Source organism: Sardina pilchardus, chromosome 5, assembly GCF_963854185.1.
Source record: "Sardina pilchardus chromosome 5, fSarPil1.1, whole genome shotgun sequence".
Taxonomy (NCBI): Eukaryota; Metazoa; Chordata; class Actinopteri; order Clupeiformes; family Clupeidae; genus Sardina; species Sardina pilchardus.
The window spans coordinates 12,628,596-12,650,767 of NC_084998.1; the positions used below are offsets into that span (position 1 = coordinate 12,628,596).

The 22,172-nt window shown below is 42.8% G+C and overlaps 1 protein-coding gene across 3 annotated transcripts; it reads right to left on the reverse strand.

Moving 5' to 3' along the window:
- Positions 1-4,644: 4,644 nt before the first annotated feature.
- aifm1 (apoptosis inducing factor mitochondrion associated 1) lies at positions 4,645-22,134 on the reverse strand. Of its 3 annotated transcripts, XM_062536513.1 has the most exons (25): positions 21,924-22,134; positions 20,283-20,419; positions 19,697-19,790; positions 18,795-18,815; positions 16,715-16,828; positions 15,755-15,820; positions 15,517-15,576; positions 15,360-15,425; positions 15,066-15,254; positions 14,786-14,830; positions 14,596-14,676; positions 14,380-14,460; positions 13,660-13,838; positions 12,814-12,944; positions 12,296-12,386; positions 11,850-11,934; positions 11,531-11,607; positions 10,174-10,282; positions 9,319-9,426; positions 8,927-9,015; positions 8,685-8,825; positions 8,076-8,218; positions 7,123-7,247; positions 6,553-6,743; positions 4,645-5,189 (listed from the first exon to the last, which is right to left on the reverse strand). In XM_062536513.1, exons 1-25 carry the CDS (start codon positions 22,009-22,011, stop codon positions 5,118-5,120), a joined length of 2,583 nt encoding a protein of 860 aa, XP_062392497.1. In that variant the 5' UTR covers positions 22,012-22,134; the 3' UTR covers positions 4,645-5,117. The 3 variants fall into 3 exon arrangements, with proteins under 3 accessions (XP_062392497.1, XP_062392498.1, XP_062392499.1); XM_062536514.1 differs by lacking the exon at positions 16,715-16,828 and having other exon boundaries at positions 21,924-22,133; XM_062536515.1 differs by lacking the exons at positions 15,066-15,254; positions 15,360-15,425; positions 15,517-15,576; positions 15,755-15,820; positions 16,715-16,828 and having other exon boundaries at positions 21,924-22,131.
- Positions 22,135-22,172: the final 38 nt, after the last annotated feature.

The window sequence follows — 22,172 nt, forward strand, 5'->3', positions numbered from 1 at the left end:
GTCCTCATGGAAACTTCACCATCATCCTCCCACGCCTGCAACAACTGCTGGTGAATCCAGGATGGTCTCTCTCTCCATTATTCACAGACTGGGAGAAGTTTATACGTTTGTGTGTGTGTGTGTGTGTGTGTGTGTGTGTTTCTGTGTGTGTCATTGCACGCTTTATCTCTTTTTTATGCCCACATGTTAGCCTCAGGAAATGCAGTGGGAAGATTTAAAGAGGCAGCATCACTTCAGATGCATTTTCCCGACTCCAACCAGCGAAATATCCCTTGAACAAACACTCCCAGTGTTTACCACAGAGGATGATCCTCCAAGGATAAACACTTTGTCAGCAGACATGATCTGGTGTGAAAGAGAGCCTCCATTCCTCTTTTCATCAAACAGGTTTCCATTTATCAGACATTAACCTCCACAAATGGCACAAATGGTAAATATTTTAAATTCCACGGGGGGTTTTCCATTGACTGAAAGCAACTGCAGCAAGTTGGAGTATTAAAACAATGCTGGGAGAATTCCCTTGTTCTGGGAAGCTCCTGTAACTTTTTGGACCAAAGGTCATTCGTCCAGAAGGTGCACCCATCTGAAGTCCAAATGTAAAAGTTACAGCATAGGGTTTTTTTTTTTTAAGACAAAACAAAAGCAAAAACTCTTGATCTTTCATTCATTTTTATGACAATTAATGATCTGAAAAATCATTCGAGAGAGGGCATGATTAGATTTTTTCTGTTTCATGATTCAGGACGTCAGGATTATTTTCTTGCTACAGTACATGAAGTAAATGACCACATTTGGACCACATTTCACATGGAAAACTGTGGAGTCTCTGGGTAGTCCAGGTGGTCATCTCTTCACATGACTTCACAACTTCATCTGGAGTTTTGCCTGTACTTATCCCCATGCCATCAGCGCCAGCCCTCTGTGGCACCTCTGCGGAGTTCCTCTAGAGGTGGGCAGAAGCCATGATCATTAAGAGATCCACGGCCCTGTTCTCAAGCATGGGAGAGCATTCGAATGTGCAGGGTGAGTAAGTAGGACACTCTTAATTTTGAATGTGTCTTAAGTCTCCTGTGGTAACACTCCGGAGCCCACAGACCTAGTTTCAGCCGCTGCCGCTACCGCCGCTTCTCCTCACGGCATTCCAGCTGAGGATGCCCCCATCTGAAGCCCCCACCCCCACCAACAACAGCACCATCACTCCCGCCCCCACCCCATACCACAACTGCAACCCTGACCAACCCCACCCCCTCATCTACCCCCCAGTGTTTCTACGCCCCCAGGCTCATCCTCCTCCCCCCAGCTGCAGGTCCCATGGGGGAGTGTGTGAGTGGGGGGGGGGGGGGGGGTGAGGGGGCAAGGTCATGCACTGCTCTTCTCTCCTTGGGTGGTTTATACTGTACAGTGACATACTACGTTGTCATCATAGGAACTGGGTGTTGGTGGTGGGGGTGGGGAGTGGGGGGTTGCTAGGACTGCTGCTGCTGATGCTGTTGCTGCTCTATTTCCATTATGCGGAGAAAATTCCAGAGCGTGCTCACTGAAGCTTTCGCTTTACTGGTGAACATCTTCAATCAGACGTGTCATATCGCTCTTGCGGTTCCCACATCCGCGTCGCCACAGTACGGTCAAGGGAACTGACCTCATTATTGCGGGAGATGGTGGGGGAGTAGACAAGACATGACATGGCATGGGATGGTGTGCCTGGCTTTGCGTGTGCACTCTACACGCCCATTTTCGAGGGGATGATGCAGATATGCAATTAAAGATGCTTGGAGCTCCAGCTTGCGCTCGTCCTCCCTGCTGTCTGAGCCAAACATTCATGACAGACCACAGAGTCATACTCTCTGGGTAACCACGGCGGCCTGTACCTGTGTTAACCACAGTGGTACATTATTACTTACAACGTCTAATCTCTCCAAGAACACTGTAAGCCACACGCTCACACAGGTGTTAAGTCTACTCATCTTTTTCTATCCAGTTTACAATTCAGTTATAATCATTGTGGTGATGATTGAACCGAGTAAATGTGGTAAATTTGCCACTTTTTGATGTACGTTGGTACACAGGAATCGTCTTAAGATGTATTTTTCATGTACAGTAGGACAGATAAACACACCTGTTGTTCCAATTAGCTGCCTGTGATATACAGTTCTGTGATTAGGGTCAGACCGTCCAGCAACAACACAGAAAGGTCTTTCAGAATGGGTTACCAACGACCATTATCTATCACCGAAGGACATTAGTTAGCCATCCGTACAAATGTTGTGTTGCATGCCTCTCAGTTAGACTGATAGTTTTCTATCAAAATTTCACACTGCTGTTTCATTTTAAGCACTTAAGTGTCTTAAGAAATAATGCCTTTTATGGCTCCCTAACTGTACATTCATGTTCATATTCAACAAAACAAAAAGGTTTTGCCTTGTGAAGAACTTGTAATGCAACATGACAAAATGTATTATAATACATATTAACTGTTAATAAGTATTGTTGTGTCAGCCCGATGATAATTGTCCTTATGAAACACTACAGTGCACTGTAGGCATCTTGTACTTCAGGAGAACATTCTGTTTAAGTGAACTAAAGCCACAGCAGTATTTATCTCTGTCTTATTACTGTATCCTGGAACTTACTTTTCCTGTTTGACCCGTGACCATTGAAAAAAGCAGTTTTATGTCTTCCCCTCACATCTGTGACCTTGGGAGGACTGGGCCACTATAAAGGCTTAAATAACTTGGCTGTAACCCAGCGCATGTCACAGCAGCTGAAGAGAAATAAAACATTAAGAGGTACTGCCTCGATTTACAGTGTCAGGAAAAAGAGGGAACAGCCCCTCAGATTTTATGGTTTACTTGGCTTGTGTTGCTCAATAAATAATGAGTAAAGGAGAATTTGTGGGTAGTATATGTCAGATGTACTTAGATTTATGCACCGTTAGGCCTTAGCAAGGACAACATGAAGGGCAGATGTATCTACATGTGAATGTATGAAATCCTAAAGTTTAAAAGTGTGTCACTCTTTTTTAACTATGGTTAAAATGTGTACAAAGGCCACTCTGATGAATGAACTTTGTGCGGAATATCATTAAGGGACCATACATTCATTCAGAGACTATGTATAGGTAATTTGAATTCCTGTCAGATAAAGCAGGTTGAAAAGGAAAGGAAAGCTCCTTTTACTCTAGCCTCTCTGCACTAGGAAACACAACACACAAGTTGATATTATATGCCATGATATTCACATTGTTGGAATAAAAGATCACTAGAATAAGACAACCATATTTGTCCTAGTTTAACACAGCGGAAAAACTCAGTCTAAAACGATGAGTCTGAATACATCATGACATAGTAACGCACCGTTTATGCAGCCAATGGCACAATTACAATAATTTCCCGCATATAAGCTGCATTGTGTATAAGCCACAGGACAGTGTTTTATGCAAGTTTAAAGAAACAAAACCATATTAACACCATATTAACTGCCTCCCAGTGTTAATCTCATAGCTAAAGAAATTTAGCAAAATCAATGTATAAGCCCCGGTTAATAGTCGGGAAATTACGGTATCCAATATTTCACAATACCTTGCAGTTCACTTTCACCACTCACACCTTCACGTGACTGGTGATGTTAAACACCTTATGAGTGAATGTCTCAATGGCCCAGCACCCACTCTACACACAACATGGTCTGCCCATTATATTACACTGACTGAGACAGTCATAGTGTTCTCCTTCATATTCGCAATACAGCGAAACAGTCAGTCATAGAAACCAGACTGCTCTCATCTATATTAATAAATGTGCAGCCCTGTGGCCCTGTGAAGATTAACAGTTAATTTTGTTTTTGTTTACCCAAGTCAAGAGATCCAGCAGATGACTGAAGTCTCCCTTGAAGAGCTCCCCAGGGCTCTAACTGGTCTGATGCCAGGCACACACACACACACACACACACACACACACACACACACGGAGTGCTGCATCACTTAAATGTTACAGGGGCACAGGAGAGGAACAGCACCCGTCACCAATGTTGCATAGTCTACCGTTGTACCACTGCCTCTGTTAGACGATACAACTCAATCTAGAGCACTGGAGTCTGGGTCGACACATGGGGTTTCTGGCCCCACGCATGCAACGCGCATCTGATTAAGTCAATAGAGCAAGAGAAGGTTATCTTTCTGCACGTTTCTGATCCATAGGATCCACGACTTTACACTGAAACTGAGGAGAGTGGCACCTTTATGTTAACTCGGCATAAACACAAGCTAGAGTGTGTTGTTTATATGTCTTAAGTTTTTTTTACAAGGGCAGAGGAAAATCTTTCAAAAATTTTCAACCCATTAATGTCTCTTTTTTAAATTATCAAGATTAAAAAAACAAAAACAATTTCCCCACTTTTCCTGTTGTTTTTCCCCATTCCAGCAAAGTCACAACTGGTGGACTCTGCTGCACTGACCACAGCTCTGAAATTGCTATTGCACAACTTGGTTTAAAGAAAACTTGCACAAAACATTATTTTAGTGTCTTTGAGACATTATGAGGGTTGTTGGTAAATATGACACAAAATATGCTTCTCCCACAGCAGGTCATTCATTTACATTACAGGTATATATAAACCTCAAACCACAAAGACGGAAATGAAAAGGACTTATGTTCAAAAATAATTTACTTTATTGCGGTGAACAGGGAGATTGTGTGTAGGCTTCAAATACTTAATATCATTTGCTTCCAAATGGTATTATTTCCAACGCAAACAATGACATTACGAACATGAATAGCAAACAAGGAAAGGACGAGGGGCAGCATTCAGTGATTCAAGTGCTCGGACTGCATACTCATACAGCTCTCCATAGGAAAAAAAGAATCTGAATACGAATGAATAGACCATATGAAAAACAGACGTCCCTCACACGAGAACAGGACAGAGGATCCCCAGGCTCTACTGACGGTGTCCGAGGTGTGCTGTTGGGTGCAGCCATAGACTTTGAGGTACAACTACTGACCGTGCAAGGCCCACATTTTCCTGTTTGGGTTCCCGTATGTGTGTGTTAGTGTTTGTATGTAAGTGTGTGTGTGTGTGTGTGTGTGTGTGTGTGTGTGTGTGATTCGATTTTCAATTTCTCAGTCTTCATGAATGTTGAACAGCTTGGCCACTTCGTTAAGATCCACATGCTCCTCTCCATCCTTGATGATCTAAAACAGAACAAGACACAAAGGCCATGAACTGGTAAACAGGACAACCAAATAAGGGACATCCAAATAAGAACCTTTTGCGCATTTGAATCAATCGAGGGCTGAGAACCAAAGGGGCGTAAGTGACATTTTGGTCAAAATTGAGTTATATATATCACCTGAAAGCTCTTGATGAGCTCTCTTAGCTGACACAATTATAGAAGTAAAATATTTATAAATATATAGTTATTGAACAAAAACCAAAGGTCTCTAACTGTGAACATATAGAAGCAGTTAGATTTGTTTTGGCTCTCCTGTAAAGTTGGTGAAATGTCACTTACGCCCCTTTGGTTCTCAGCCCTCGCAATTTACAATATTTGTTTTAAATGTTAAGAGCTAATGAAGAATGAACATATTCTTAAAGTTCCCCCCTCCCCCCCCCCCTCCCCCCCATCTCTGACCAGAAATGATCAGACAACTGGCTCAGACTTTTCTGTCCAGCTCTTTCACTTCAGCGCTCCTGCACACCTACCAGCCATACTAAATAATCATAGCCTCATTAACCAAGACAAATACTCAGGGCAAAATTAGCACAAGCCAGTTGTGTAATAGTTTTGTATAACTAAAGCCATTATAGAACAGGAAAAAAGCTGTTGTTGGAAAATTTCACCTACCAGTACATATATCTAAAAAAAAAAACCCCACACTTTCAAAAATTGAACTCTAGCAATAAATTCTGTGATATCGGTGATTTAGTCGAGTCTGCTCACACAGCGAAGGGGACAAACACAAACTTGAACAGCGTTTGAACATTCCATAAACATAACATTCTGAGCAGTGGAGTGTCAAATCTGACCCATATTTTATGATGCTGCATCCCCGTGATCACGCTGAGCAGAACTGACACATTGCCATTTAGCAGAACGGTTGTCATGGTGATCCGCTGATATTCCCATTGCCACGCCACAGGATCAGTTTGACGTGTTCTAATTCCGGGCGACATTTGGAAGCTTCTAATGATTATCAAGTGCCTAATTATGTGCTCTTGTGGCTCAGCTGGTTCAGCAGCCAAGGTCATGGGGCTGGCAAGTCACAGGCTGCTCATCCATTGGCTGTGTGTGACCATCACTGCACTCCCAGTTCTTCTCAGTAAGAGTGTGGTTTATGACAGCCATGAGGGTTTAATTCACTTCCTTTTATTCATTTAGAGAGCCAAAGTGACTTACAGTAGAGATTTATAGTTTGACCAGTGTCTTCGACCACTGTGTTCGCGCGCTAGACACTCAACCCTTGACCTTAGGGTTATATCCTACCTTGCTCCACCAGTGAGCTGCATTAGAACAGGAAGTAAAATATGTAGCACAAAGCCGTTACTGTTACTGACCTTCCTGGCAATGGGCATTCTGTTGAAGACGTTCCACAGGACGACTCCCACTACCACCTTGTCTCGCAGGTAGAAGATGACCCCCTTGCCGTAGTCGTCCTTCTGGTGTGTGGGAGACGGCGGTGCGGCGGTCCCAGGCTTCACACTCACGGCCACTGCCTCCGTCTCACTCTCCGAGCGGATCCCAGTTCCTGCAGAATTCAGAGAGTCCGAGAGGTTTTAAATACAGCATGAGGTCGTGCTGCGATGTTTTGTGCACTATAATGTAGCTAGACAAAGTGTTTTTGAGAGAGAGCGACAAGGAGATGACTAAAGGTTTAAACAGAGCATGGTATTTATGGATGAACTCTAGCCACTGATGAGTACCACACATGTGTACACACACATACAACAAATGTACATTTTATTTCCAAACATATTTTTTCTGCTTTCTTATTAAACATTTACTGCTGATTTTGCAAGCATGTGTGTGTCTGCGTTAGATACAGTAAGAGTTACATACTCTCCTAAAGAACAGAGCCACTGAGAAACTAGGAAGAATGAGAGAACGGTGCGGTGGCTGTGGTATACCTGACTTCTCAGCTGCCGCTTTGGGGGTGTCTTTCTCTGTGGCTTTGGCAAATACACCCACGGTGGGTAGACTGCTGTCAACAATACCAATGGCCTCATATCCAACATCTGGACCCAGATCACTCCTTTAGCCGGAACACACACACACACACACCACACACACACAAATGAGGTAGCTCCAAGCGGCGTATGCAGAGATGACAGTGACATGAGAAAACAACATGGGGCGTAAATATAGGTCACTGCTCTTGCCACCCTGGAGACGATGTATGCGTCAACAATGTAAATTACAAACACTCCTCTTGAACCCTTCAGAGACCTTTCTTAGCCCTCCTCCAAAGCTCAGCATGTCAGATCGTCCCCTTAACCCTTATATTATACCAGAGACTTTAATCAGCCCATCTCTACTGCACTATGACCCATTCAGTTGAGTCCTACACAGATGCACCGAAACAATGTTGGTGGATGCTGATGAGAGACTCAATAAACAAGTGACGTACTTTGAGGTTTATCTTTTGACATGTCAAGGGATGAAACAGTCATCGATTAACGATGACACACACCTTATCTGCACAGTAGCATCACATCATTATGACCATGTATGTATACCAGTGGCAGACGGCCTGCAAGGTCGTCTTTGTAGGCCTAACTATTTTCAAACTGATGAAAAATCATGGATTCTTTAATATCGTAACCATTTATTATTTTTGTCTGCTTCTGTTTTCCTGATCGCTTCCCACTTCCATTTACCACAACTCAGGAACTAAATTGTAACCGGAATTCCCATTAATTATATTTCTAAAGGGTGTCAAATCCATTAAATAAAATATGCTATTAGTGACATTACGTTTGCGTAACACTTTTTTTTTTGGGGGGGGGGGGGGGGGTGCTGTATACTGTATGCAGTGCATTGTCTGATGTAAAGTAGGCATGGGGGACTGAGGAGGACGTACCAGAACATGGACTGGTGCCAGTAGGGTTTGTTGGCCCCGGTCATGTTCTCGCCGGCCAGGCGTCCACTGACCACTGCATGGTCATGGTGCTCCACCCGCCGCCTGCCCAGTTTGATGTCGTAGAAGCACGCCGCGTCACCAGCCTAGGAGAGGGTCAGTCACACACATCAACACAGATCATACTGCAATGCACTTATTACCCAACTTACAGCTTTAAAAATCTATCCGTCTATCATTTCAATGTGAGCTCTCAAACATAATCTGAGGAATTGGCGACTTTTCACGATCAGATATTTTTCTGTCATCGTTTGTAGGCTCAATCTATGCACATCGCTAGCTGGCTAACTCCACCTATGAGCTTACTAGGACTTCTTCAGTCCATATTACAAATGATACAACCTACTCAGAGTGCAGCAGAAGTGCCATTCGCTCTATTAAGAGTGCCTTCAAAATTATTTGAGATATTATTTTAAGGTAAGAAATAACTCTATAGGGCTGCTTTAATTAACCATGACAGTTTGTGTTCAAAGCAATGAAAAGTGTACAGCTATCAGTGCATCTTGAGTACAGCTCACCCTAATTAACAGGAAGTTAGGCTAAAATACCCACCACCCAAATGTTTGATCGGGCCTGGAGTTCAGCATTGACACGGTAGCCTCCGAAGTCAGCATCCACTTCCAGTCCAGCTGATTTGGCCAACTCAACACTGGGCTCCAAGCCAACAGCAGCTACTATGTGATCCGTCTTGACCTACAGAAGCCCACGTGGAACAAGCAAATCAGTACTCTTGTGAAAGATGACAGGAGCTGCACTGTAACCGAATGGCAGGTGACTTTGCGACGTGGTCTTACCGTACGTCCGTCCTTCAGCTTAATCTCCACTTTTCCATTCTTAAAACTCACGTTCTTCACCACGGCCTCTGTGATGACCCTCACCCCCTCTGTGAAAGGTCAAACCACAGGTCGCTGAATCAGTCATGCAGGTCATTTCATTTAGGGCGCTGCGCAAGGCAATGCCGGACAAACCAAAACACAGAAAACGCTAACTGACACTTAAAGGTCAGACTGCCTAGGGAAGACTCTAACACCATCCAGAGAGGCCTTAGAAAGGAACCACTCCGAGCACTCTGTCGGGGTATGGAACTGAATGTATGCATGTTATAGCCCGAAACATTCTACATTCTCCATCTCCACCAACCAGATCCCATTTTGCCAGAAACTCGGAGAGAACGAAACACTCTCACCTTTTCTGACCTTTGCTGTCGTCCAGTTACTCAGGTACTCTGGCAGCACTTTACCCATGTTGCCCTTCTCAGGATACATCTGGACGACTTCCAGACCCAGGTCTTCAGCTGTAAAGGGAGAGGAGACATGAAGAGACCATGCTGGAGGACTCACACACCTGATGTCTGTACCGGTTATTTTTAGAGCAACATGCTATAGGGGAGATACATAAATGTAATTATACCACTGCTTAGTCAAATGTCCTATTGTGATGCGCTATTTGGAACGTGCATTATTTTTCTATATACCGCACGGCTATGAAGTAGTTCCCTTCTTTTGGGCTTATTACACTTGAATATTAATTCGCCAATGTGAATGTAACGGTAAAAACGTTGTATCTAAGACAGCGGCAATATAAACTAAAGTGATAGTAGCAGTGGTATAAGCGGGATAATCAACTACGCGCCCTATGCGTTTCTAGGAAAATAATGCACTTATCGAAGTGTAAAGTCCCCTCCGCCTGCGGCGTCGGGTCCTTATTACCACTTCGAACGTGCATTATTTTCCTAGAAACGCACGGCGCGTCGTTGATTATCCCTTACATGCGAACCATGAGGATTTTCTGCATGAAAACAGCTAACCTGTTAATAAATGGCTACAGTAGACACAAACCCTCAACCACAGCACTTAAAACTGTGTGTACAGAGGTCTACAGTGTACAGTCCATGTTGTACTACATTGTACAACTGACAGGCATGGCTATTTCTGTCTCCTTCAAACATGGGCTTTTCGAAGCATGCATTGCATTTTAATCCATGAGGATGGGTAGGTCAGGTTAAATGTAAATTTAATGCATGTTAAAGAATTCAGCTTACATCTCCTTCCCAAGGCGCAGGCCAGCTCACTGCCCAGGAACCCTCCACCGATAATGGTGACAGACTTGATTTCTCGCGAAACCTTTCCCAAGGATTTGAAGTCTTCAACCTAGAAAGCGTACACACATACACAGACAAATGGTATGACTATAAATGTTTTAGTTCAGCTTTAAATCAGCTTTTTAATGCTGTGTGTCAATGCCACGTCTTTTCAGAGGAACATCAAGGACAGATGCCAACTGAACAGACAGCACTTCCATCACCATGCTCATTGCCCAACAGTGCTCCCTGGTGGTCACATGTAGACCCACCAAGGATCCAGACTAACTTTTTTATTAGGACTTTTTTATTAGGAGTACTGTAACACTGAACACTGTAGCCACGGCTTATACCGTACATTGATTTTGCAAAGTTTCCTCAGTTTCCCTAACTTGGGACAGTTAATATGGTATTAATATGGTTTTGTTCCTCTTAACTTGCATATCACACGGTCCTGAGGCTTATACACAATGCTGCTAATATACAGGAAATTACTGTAAACGAAAACTGTAGGAGCAATAGCTTTGGTAAAAAATGCAGAAATTACAATGTACTAACAAAGTTTTTGCGATATCTAAGGCACATAAACTCCTTCAGGTCATTCCTGTTTTTATGCCTAGTTTCTCACACAATGTGACTTAGGTACAAATATATAAATGATAGGTCCTAAGATATTTCCATTTTAATTGCAGTCATTTGTCTCAAAAACTGGTCACAAAATGCAAGCATTTGGTTGCATTTGGTCTGGAGCCCTGCCCATGTGTGTGCAATGCACAAGAGGATGACACCTTTCTCGTCTTTATTTTAGTGACCAAATGTTCACCCCAAGAAACGATCACATCGCCTGCATTAGTTGCTAAGCATTGCTGACGAGAAGAACTTCAGAAGAATGTTGAGCTAAAGCCTTTCGGTAAAACTTTACTTGAACGCATATACATAACAGTGACATGATACGGTCATAACACATGAACCCAAACCCTAACCCTAACCCTAGCCGGTCATGACAAAAACCTTAATGACAGAAGCGTTATGTCATAAACCGTAATCACTTGTTTATAATGTTTACGACACATTCATGACAGTGTCATGTCACTCTTATGTAGATACCCTCAAGTAAAGTGTAACCAGTCTTTCATAGTGACTGATGTAAGGTAAACCACTGACCAAATACACACCGTCTGTGTGAATGCCCTGTGCAACTGTTTGTTACTGCTGCAACATGTATTACCCCATAGAAGCAGGTGTAACTAAGCTGAAACACTTAATAGATCATATGCAAGGACAGGACATGAGTTGAGGCAGTGCGTCATCCACTCACCTTTCTGAACAGTGTTGTTCTCTGCATCACCTCATCTCCTGCTCTCTCAATCACCTGCAAATTGCGTGGAATGCCACCTAGACAGAGGGGGAGTAGAAGAAAACACATAAAACATTATAAATACTGTCATCTAGTGACAATCATTTATGTACAGCTAATCCAACATGATGTATCCATGTATCAATCTATACAACAGCTGTGTGTGTGTGTGTGTGTGTGTGTGTGTGTGTGTGTGTGTGTGTGTGTGTATGCGTGTGTGTGTGTATGTGTGTGTGTGTGTGTGTATGTGTGTGTGTGTGTGTGTGTGTTTCTGTCTCACCTGTGGCAATCAAACATTTGTCGTAGGTGATTTCTGCACCATCCTGTAATCTTATTTTGTTTCCCCTCACATCCATGTGCACCACCTGCATCACAAACAAATGCAATTTATTTATGCCACTCCACAAACATACCCACTGCATGAAAAGACTAAATACTATAAATATTATAAATATTCTATAAATATTAATTCCCGCTGAGGGCCTTGAAACGGCTATGTACCATAAATACTAGCACCTTGAACCATAACTACTCATGCTTATAAAAATGATTGTTACATTTGATGTAAATGGCACATGCACAAAATGTACTGTACATGAAATGCAAACTCACACAAGTCAATGTCAACTCAACAGCTTATTCAATAAAACTGATTTACTGGTAACTGTGTTTCACTCTTCAATTGTCCTTGTGGATGAAAAATGAAAAAAATTCTCCTTCAATTACCTTCCTCCCCGTCAAGACTGCTACACCGCCATTCTCCACTTTGGTCAGCTCAATAGGGTCAACGTAAAAAGAGGGCGGTTGGAAGAAAATACTGGAATAAAGACAAGAACAGAACGTACACAGTCACAAAACAGCGCCAACAGCGTATGTTAGATCATTAAACCCAGGAGACATGAGGACAAAAGGGGCAAGTAGGTCTTCAACTTTATCTCATCATTAGTCTATATGACTTTGAAGCAAAACATTGTATACTTGAAACTAATCCGCCGACACACAATCCTATATGCAGAATACATACAATTACCTCTAAGGGATGCAGCTGCCTTAACCTTTTTCCACTTCAGTATGTAACTATGTCATCTGCCAGTTTCATTTCATTAACCTTAAGGCCTTGCAAAAGCACTTTTTCAAAATAACAAGTCGTCACAAGAGCGTCCAGAAAGCTCCATGACACACACACACACACACAGACCCACACCCTTGCTATACAGCCACACGGACCATGCAAACACACGCACCTCCTTTCTTTGCCATTCCACTGTTTAAAGCGCAGTGACTCAGTCACCTCTGGGTCATCGGAGAACCACAGCTCTTTGGAGAGAGGGGGTCGCATGTAAGGGAGATCTGGCTCTTCTGTGACAATCAGCACCTGTGCAAACACACTATACTTAGCAATCTGGCTCACATGCATGCAATACATATTGAGGAGTTACATATAGGTTCACATAATGAATAGTTTTCAGGTAATGTGTTCAATAGCAAACACATCCATTGGTGTTAAAACAGTGGCTGTCAGTACTGTCTTGTTTGGCGGTGGTTTCATTTTTATTTCTATAAAATCAATGATGGACCCAGGTTAAGCCTGGGATTACACTTTCAGTAATATAAGTCATAATTTCTGCACTCTCTGGCATACAGTATAACAACTGAAACTATTACCATCTATGTTCAAGCTGCCAGATCAAACACAGTGTAATTTTTTTTCCAGTCACATACAACGCAGTAACTCACTACACATTTCAATTGAATGTGATTGCTATATGTTCGACTGTTCCCATTGCAAGAAAGAAACAATTTCTGACATGCCAGAAATCCAGTAGGATAGCTGAAACGTTGACGGTTATGTCCTCTAATTGGGCACTGTCAGCCTGGTCAATCTACACAACATATTGTTGGCTAAAATCGGGCCAGATTCGCACACTCTCTGCCTAGCAATGCGGTGGAATAAGTGTCTGAAATTAGCCGACTCCTGACACAGGTGGACACACAGGCTTTCCCCACAATCCCTGCTCGCTTAGAAAAAAAAAAAAAACACTGCAAAAACACTGCAAGTTGCGTGCGATGAGAAGCACAGCTCTGCTTACCCTGGCACCTGGGTCCCTCGCCCGAATGGACCTGGCCGCTGCGAAAGAGGCAGTGCCTCCACCAATCAGGAGGTAGGGAGCGTGTTCAGGCACCGGAGCGGGGGGAGCGGGCTTTGTGGGGGCTGCAGGAGCAGGTGTTGGCGTCACAGGTGCTGCTGCTGGCGTGGGGGCGGGGGGTGCTAAAGATTAGGGGTGGAGGGGGGACAGAAAGACAAGCACAATGTTAACAGCGCACATTGGCTGCTTTGCTAACTGCCATCACTACGATGAGTGACAGCTCTCCACACCTTGTCTGTGTGTCTTCACTCTGTATGGGTGAAGAAAGAGGGGTACCCATGTGTGAGCAATTAGCTTTAACCTTACAATCCTTCAGCACCATGAACCTTGAGAAAGAAGTAGAAACGTAAGGGATCATTTCTTCAAAATCTAGATAGTAATCCACCATGTGTGAGCACTTAGCGATTATCCGTAAACCTTGGCACAGGGGAAAAAAAGGAAAAGCAAGTGGAGGAATAGTGAATCCATCAATAGGAATTCCATCTCGTATGCTATGTGAGAGTGCTCGCACCACTTACAATTAACATTACCAGTAGGGTTTTATCCTTGAAAGTGGGGTATTGTGAAACCGGTATTGAGGAGAAACGGAGGAGAGGGAATGTGTTTTATCTTGAAGGGAGGGTTTATTTTTTCCCCATGCCGCAATAGCAGCAGGGCCCTTACCACTCTCGGCCACAGGTGGCGCTATCTGCTCAGCAGACACCTCAGGCGTGCTTTCAGCTACAGCTACTGGAATCGCTTCCGCTAGTAGGGTTTCCCAAAACGGTTTGGGAAGGGAGAGAAATATTTAAAGAGTTAAATCTCCAAATTCCACACAGAAAAGGGACTAAAATTCCACAAAGACTGATGAAGATGACCGCTATTCCCGACTGCTCTTACCGCTTTCTACAACAGCGGGAGAGGAGGAAGGTTCACTTGGCTCCGGTGCCGGTGTTTCCAATGGTGGCTCTTGTATGGGCTCTATCCATAAGCACATTGGCGGAAAAAACATGGGGAAGTTGTTTGGAAGCCACTCAGGCAAAAATGACAAAAAATGAAATCCTCATCTTTCACAATCACATGGTCTTACCACTTGTCGCAACAGGTTCTTCTGAGCTCTTCTCGGTTACTGACTCTGTTATTGGTGAAAACACAATAGACTCTTGATTGCTGAGCTGATGAATCTCCAATTTTTTGGTTGCAGTTACAGGGGGTAGGGTTGGTTAATCTTTTCCAAACTCATTGTTAGGTGTAAGCATTGATGTGTCAAAAAAAGGGAACAAAATCAAAAGTAAAAATGGCCAAATGTAAAAATGGAAACGATAGAAGGCCCTGGGAAGAAACCCATCTTCATTTTCATTCATTCTTACCACTTGCTTCAGCCTGCACGGTTGGCTGCTCTGGTAGGGCTGCTGGTATAGAATCTTGCGCAGGTTCACTGACAGATTCCAATACGGCTTCTTGAGCAGCTTCTGCAATGGCTTCCGGAATGGATTCTGGAATGGATTCCACTGCTTCTGCCACCACAGGCTCAGGAGCATCTGATTCTGCTGGGGGGGCTTTGCCATGAATGATGGAGTATTGTTTAATCACCACCGACAAGGTAGGGGGGGGCGGAGCTTCCACAATATACACATCTTCCAGTCAGGGTCACTTTGTCTTACCACTTTCAGGTGACTCCACAATAGGCATTTCTTCAGACTGTACAGGTGTTGCCTCTTCTTGGGGCTCTAACAAAACAATCCGATTCCAGAATTATTGCGGGGAAAAAAAAACAAAAGGAGGAGGCTCGAGACTCTTCACTGTATTAACGTTTCTTACCACTCTTCCCGGGATCCGCTGTGGGTGGTATTTCACTGGTCACAACTTCTACACCAGTTGCTGAGCACAAGAATAACGGCATTCCGTAAAAAAAAAAGTTGCCAATCCCATTTCCAGATCACTACCAATCTTCTTGGAACACTAATTTTCATTCCAGCTCAAAATTACCACATGTAATTTTTATTCATACAATTACATTGATGTAGACTTCACATCTTCTGGAAAAATCTACTCTTACCACTCTCTGCTGTACCAGAGGGAGATTCTGATACTTCAGCCAAGACAGGCTCCGATATTTCTGCTTCTGTCAGGGGTAAATGCAGGTTTTCAAATGCTGCCAAGCAGTCTTCATGTGAACCAAAAAGTATGCTTTAGACTTTCAGAAAGGCGAGAAAAATGAGATTGATGCTGATCAAAACAAAAACACAACAGCCGGTCATCAAGATAAAGGTCTTAAATGCACTCTTGTGAAAACATTTTGCATACCAGGGTTAGCAAAAGATGCCAAGGGCATGTGTGAACAGGAAGAAAAGTATGGTGACTACAATGACCAAGAATAGACGTTTGTAATGGAAAGTTTGACAAGTGACACGGGCGAGGAGACAAGTGAGTTGCACTTGGGTTTGTGGTGTAGAAAGGACACTTTGAGCATGGATACGAGGAGAAACACATAGTGGGCAAACTTCACAGACGTACCCTCAAAACCAACCATGTTTAAGGACATCAGACCAATCCTCTCAGAGATCCAGACTCTTTACCATTTTAACCTTATTCAAACTAGCATTTGTTCAAGAAGTTCCTTCGTGTGCTAAATTGTAGTTGGGTGAGGGATGTCAGTGGAGTTTTTGAAAGAACATGCTGGAGCGAAATATACAAGACCATGACAAAGAATGGTGTGAGTGAAATTGAAAAGACTGAAAATTGCACAGGTAAGATGCAAAGGAAACATTGAACCATGTAGGATATGGTGGTACCATACTGTACATGAAGGAAGAGGAAAACAAGCATTTAGATGTCACATGCACATGCATCTCAAAGCAGCATGCACCCCTAACCCCAACCCACGTGGATGCTGTTTGGATGCGAAAAAAGTTCTCTGAATTCTCTTTTTCAGCTAACACAGACACTGGTGAGACATGGTGACAGGGAAGATGCTGGCAAGTTCTGGGTAGAGGTTCCAGAACTCGTTTAATAGAACCTGAGGGGAGTTCCGCTGGTGGTTCCGCAGATGGAGAGGGTTCCTCTGGGGGTGTGGACGGGGCACTCTCCACATCGGCCACTGACTGAGGCTCAGAAGCCTCCTCAGCGAGCTCTTTATCATGATGAGAGATCACACATCACACGGCTAGAAAGCGTCTTCCACAACTTTCCTAAACTCTACTGGCGTTCTTTCCTAAACTCTACTGGCTTCTTACTTTAGATGGCATTCGTTTTTTGTTTAAAATATAATGGTGGTGGATATGTCTACAATACCCTAGTATCTTCAAATGAATTACAATTTTAGCAAGTTACAAATGATATAACGTAAAAAACATGAATAGCCTGGCTTTTATTTGCTTCATTTGCAGTACTCAACCATACTCAACAGTATAAATAATCTTTACCATTGTTGACTGTAGCCTACTTTAGTGCTCATGGTTTCTGTAAAATTAACTGAATGCTTGAATTGTGGTGACTAACTGATTTAACAATGCATATGGTGTGTCCATATTGACAGAAGTCCATATTGACAGTCTACTCTAACTTCTGTGTGATCTAAGCAGCACAGAAATAGCTCAATCGAGCAATCTGGTGGGCTTTTACAAAGGGTTATACAACCAAAAAAACCTCCCTGAACATCAGACCAGGGGCCTCATGTACAAAGACTTCATACTAAAACATTGTGTATTACAATGTAACAACTATATGTAGGTAGGTACCCACAAATACATAATGCAATGCTGCTAGTACAGTACATGTTGTTACACAAGTTGTACCACTGTACCTAACTAGGTAGGTCACCGTACACTGTAACAGCGACACATTAAAGTGTTACCCAACATTTTTGTGTGTACGTATGCTTTGTACATGAGCCCCAAAGCCTTTATTTGTCCAAATCTGTAGCCATACCAGTAAGAGGGGCCTGTGTAATTGGGACTAGGCTTTTTATCAAGTTTTTTTTATTGCAATAAGAACACTGACCTGACCTCACCTGCTTAATATCCTGAATATTGTTCAAATAACGACATCCCACCAATGTTATCAGAGCAACTGTGTAATTATAAAGGGTGTAGACTTTAAAAAGTCACCATGGTTGATGAACGGTCATTTAAATGATTTTTAATGGCTGGAAGGTGTGCCTACGTTCCTTCCACGGTGTTGAGTCTCTCTGCGTTTGGCGCATGTTAGCCCTGGTAAGTGAACGCCTTTAATCCTCTTAAAACAGCCACTGATGCATCCCTGTGGAGCCATCCGACACCAGGCACATGCCTCTCATACTCAACTACAGAGCCACAGCTACTGAATTGTTAAGGTCTTTGTCTACTGGCAAAAGAAAAGATCCCCAAAAGTGACCCATAAGCCTTGAGTGTAACTAGGGCATTGCAAAATAGCACTTACTGGCAATAAAATGAATAGAAGGTGAGAAAGACAGTGAAACATCTCAGGCTTAAGTCTTGGAGAAGCTTAGCAAGATGAGCTACAGTGACTATGAGCATCAGCTTAAGCAGGGATGGGGAGATACAATGAGATAAAGCGGACATGATTTAATGTAGGTCAACCACGCTGTGATTCAGGTTACTCTGAAAACTGACATTAGAAGTTACATTTTATATACCTGTGGATCAGACTACTTCAGCTGGTTCACAAAACCATAACGTAAGGCAAGCAAGAGTAGTTTTCATTCATTAATTTTAACATTGTTATCTTGGAAATGGAAATGTTCTTGAAATGTGTCCATGTTGCTTCAAGAAACAAAAGAAAAATAACTAAACTCACAGCAGTTATCAAATGTTTTTGGCGTACAATTAACTGACTAAAGGTCATTTGTGGATAACGTATTGATGCAATTTAAGTCTAAATGCATTTTGTATGCTATGTGTGTATCTATTCACAGCAAATAACATGGCAATTAAGGGCAATAGTACTGAGCATGTGTTTTTTGGTCACGTCACATGTTGCATGAAATGTGATTCTTATATGTCTATGCCTCACCAGAATAAGAGCATAATACTAGCTGCTGACAAAACATGGCAGAGAATTGATGTCAATTAGTCTTTGATGGGTAAACAACCGCTCACCTTTTGTGGCTTCTGGAGCAGCTGCAAGACAAACACAAAAACAAAAAATAACATTAGATGATTGTGCTGACTGCTTTTGTCCACTTTTAACACCCAAAACAGGCAATAAACCAGCTGCAGAATACTGAAAATGTCTCTTTTTGTTTGAGGCTATATGCTGCTCAATCACACCACAGGTGAGGAACAGTAGTACAGTTTGCTTTACTGCAGGATAGACTGAATGAGGCTGGTTGAAGACTGTATAACATGGGCTACATCAATCATTCATCCATTTGTAACGCAGACATCAGCAATCCAGATTCAGGGATGCACCCTGCCTGAGAAAGTTCATGCTATGGCAAATGCGGTCATCAGCAGAGAAATAATCATGTGTTAGAAGTGTGACGATAGAACTAAAAAATATTATTTCAAACTGGTCCATGAGTATACTTTCATTGACTAATTTATGAGAACCATAGAAATGTTTAGGCTATATATCAACTCATGCAATGATGACATTTAGGATGCATTGCTAAATTAGGGCAAATTATTGTGTATAGACTGCTCTGTGTCCATGGCAAGGTTTTTTCCATTTGGGAAGAGCAATCCTTCCTTTCAGGCCTGTTCACATTCTGTTGACAGACATTGCCCTAATCAACTTTGACCGTTTCCTACTGCTGTATTCTGTGTCCAAAAGGACAGAAATGTGCATGCAGTGCCAAGTATACACATTCTACCGCTATGCTAAGTTGCTGAATCACATAAACTGCCAGATGAGCTAGCATCTAACAGAACATAGCAGGGTTTTCAACAACACTACAGGGACATTTCATCAGTTCAATGACACAGCGAAAGGATATTGATAGGTTTACTTCTGGAGGTATGGCAGCTCCGACTACATGAATGACTATTTTGATCCTCACCTGTATTTATTTCTGTTTCTTTGTTTGGTCTGGAGGCAATTTCTGTGAGCCGGTCCTGATACCTCTGCTTGTCTCCTCGTAACGTACTATAAGCCTGGAACAAGGATATGAACGGGGGTGGTGTAATGTCATAACAGACATTACAATTACAAACATAGACAGTTCACTTAAATACTAATACTAATATCTCAATAATGTATTTGGAAATGCTAACTTGAAAACTAGAGCTAAAATAACTATAAGGATTGTACTGTGGGGAATATGAGATTGGAATAAAAGCACTCGCTATCAGCTGTTGGACCACATTCAGGACTCACAAGGAAAGATTGACAACATTTCCATGAAAATCATATTCCAGTTTTATTCAGAATAATGTAAATCTGGCCAAATCCACCAATTCTGCATCATGATGCAGATACTACTTCTACCGCATCTCACTGGTTTATTCAGAATATGGCAATTAACATGTAAACGGAAATATTCCCGTTTCTGCTTGACATGGAAACATATCATTCTTAATATTGCCATAACCACAGTATGGTCCGTAAACGGAATATGGTGTGCATGGAAACACAGTGATACTTACATATGCAACTCCCCCTAAACATGTGGCTCCGACAAGGACGACGTATAAAGTGTTGTTGTTAGGCCCACCTCCCCCAGATGGGCCGGCAGACATCTGGGCGCTCTGGAGAAGAGCTGGCCTCCTCTCACTCCTCAACACTGCCATGGAAAAAATGTATGTCAATCAGTCATGTCACAGCAAAAGCATTACACTCTGACAGAGCACAGACTGGCATTCTTCACCAATCTGGCTTTGTACACCGAGATCTGGGTTACGAGCTGTAAGATGAGCTTTTAGTTGTGAATTGGTAAATTATCTATACTAGAGAGGGTTGAAGCAGACAGTAACCAAGGATGTGTGTCTCTACTGTGACCAAGGCTACACCTTTCATGTTGCTGTTTTTTTTAATGTTCTATCTCATATGTCATTCTACTTCTATGGAGATAAAACAGTGTTGTATTCATAAGCCAATCGCCATTATAGGGTGTGAAATGAAAACACTTTTAATACATAGGTTTGAGATGTACTGTACTGTAGCCTGGAGACATGAAAGCTATATGTCCTGGTGACAGGCCACATAAGGCTACCTGGAAGTGCATGGGTGCCCGCATGAGCTGAAGAATTTGGGGGAGGGGGAGGTAACAGCTGTCTTCATGTACATAGAAAGCGCACAATGTGGTAAGGTACACGTTTCTAAACCTCAGCAGGATGACATATCACTCATTAAACATATAAAAGCGGAATGAAGAAAAAGCATGTGCGTTTCATAACTGTGCTGTCATGTCAACACAGGGCCAAAGCCGATGCTTTCCCACTGGCGGAGGTCAGGGGGCCCTAGTGACCACCATGGGATTTCGTGAACGACCTTGGATTGACGCAAACGTACGACCGCTGACTTAATAGTTGGCATACAACAATTTGTGTGTAGAATGTGCCTTACCTAGTGCATGGAACGTTTTTGCCTATAATATATGTTGCCAACGCGGCGATTACACTTGACACACAACTTTATTTGTTCAAACTTCTAACTTAGCGATGACGACTGCAGGACAAATTTGACCACCCAACATAAAAAGAAACGGATGCATTGTTGTGTGTAAATAAAATAATATAACAACCCGTTTAATGTACACACTCACCCAGTTAGTTGGCGGGTAAATAACAAAGCTTTCGTGCGCTAACAAATATTGTTGGCTAACATTAAAGCCTGGCATCTGGCTGCTACTGTAGTAGGTTAGGCAGGATGTCGGGGCCGAGAGCATCCGTTTTTAAACCATGACTTAGAATTTAATTTGTTATCAAATCGGCAGTCTTACGTCTGGCCTGTAGAATTTATTAAAAAATGATTACGAGGTTAGTGTTACACCATGTGGACCTCTCTCTGCCAGTGTCCAAATGCTACTGTCCTATCCGTGCAGTGTCGTTTTACGAGAAACCTGCATCTAGTCTAAACAAACGTAATGACATTGGTTGACATTTCAAGATATGGTTGTCGGTTGGAGATATTGCTTGATTTAATGCACAAACTGCTGAAGCTTTGGGCAGTAACGTTAACGTTTACATCCATGACAAGGAGTTATATATTCCGTCATCCCACCTAGCTAACGTGGCTAGCCGGCCAGCGTCAACAGCAACGTACTGTAGCTAGCAAATCCTACTTGCCTGCTCTTTTCGCATTCTGATGACATAAAGTTGAGGAGTTCCTGGCCAATGGTGCCAACTTTTTCCACACAGTTCTGCACTTCAGCATTGTGGTATGCAGGGACGAGCAGAAAGTTGTTCGCTAAAACTACACAACTATCTGGGGCACGCTAACGCTGTACACACTTTCGTCACACGCAGCACTAGGCCGGAGACTTTCATAGGTCATTCGATTCAGTCCATGCTTCCGCTCAGAGTTCTAAGCACCGC

Coding starts and splice junctions, on each gene's coding strand:
- aifm1 (XM_062536513.1), bottom strand. CDS start 22,011: ATGCTGAAGTGCAGAACTGTGTGGAAAAAGTTGGCACCATTGGCCAGG. Junction 15,426..15,516: donor AGCGGATCCCGGGAAGAGTG/GTAAGAAACGTT, acceptor TTGTTTTGTTAG/AGCCCCAAGAAGAGGCAACA. Junction 13,839..14,379: donor GCCACCTGTGGCCGAGAGTG/GTAAGGGCCCTG, acceptor CCTAATCTTTAG/CACCCCCCGCCCCCACGCCA.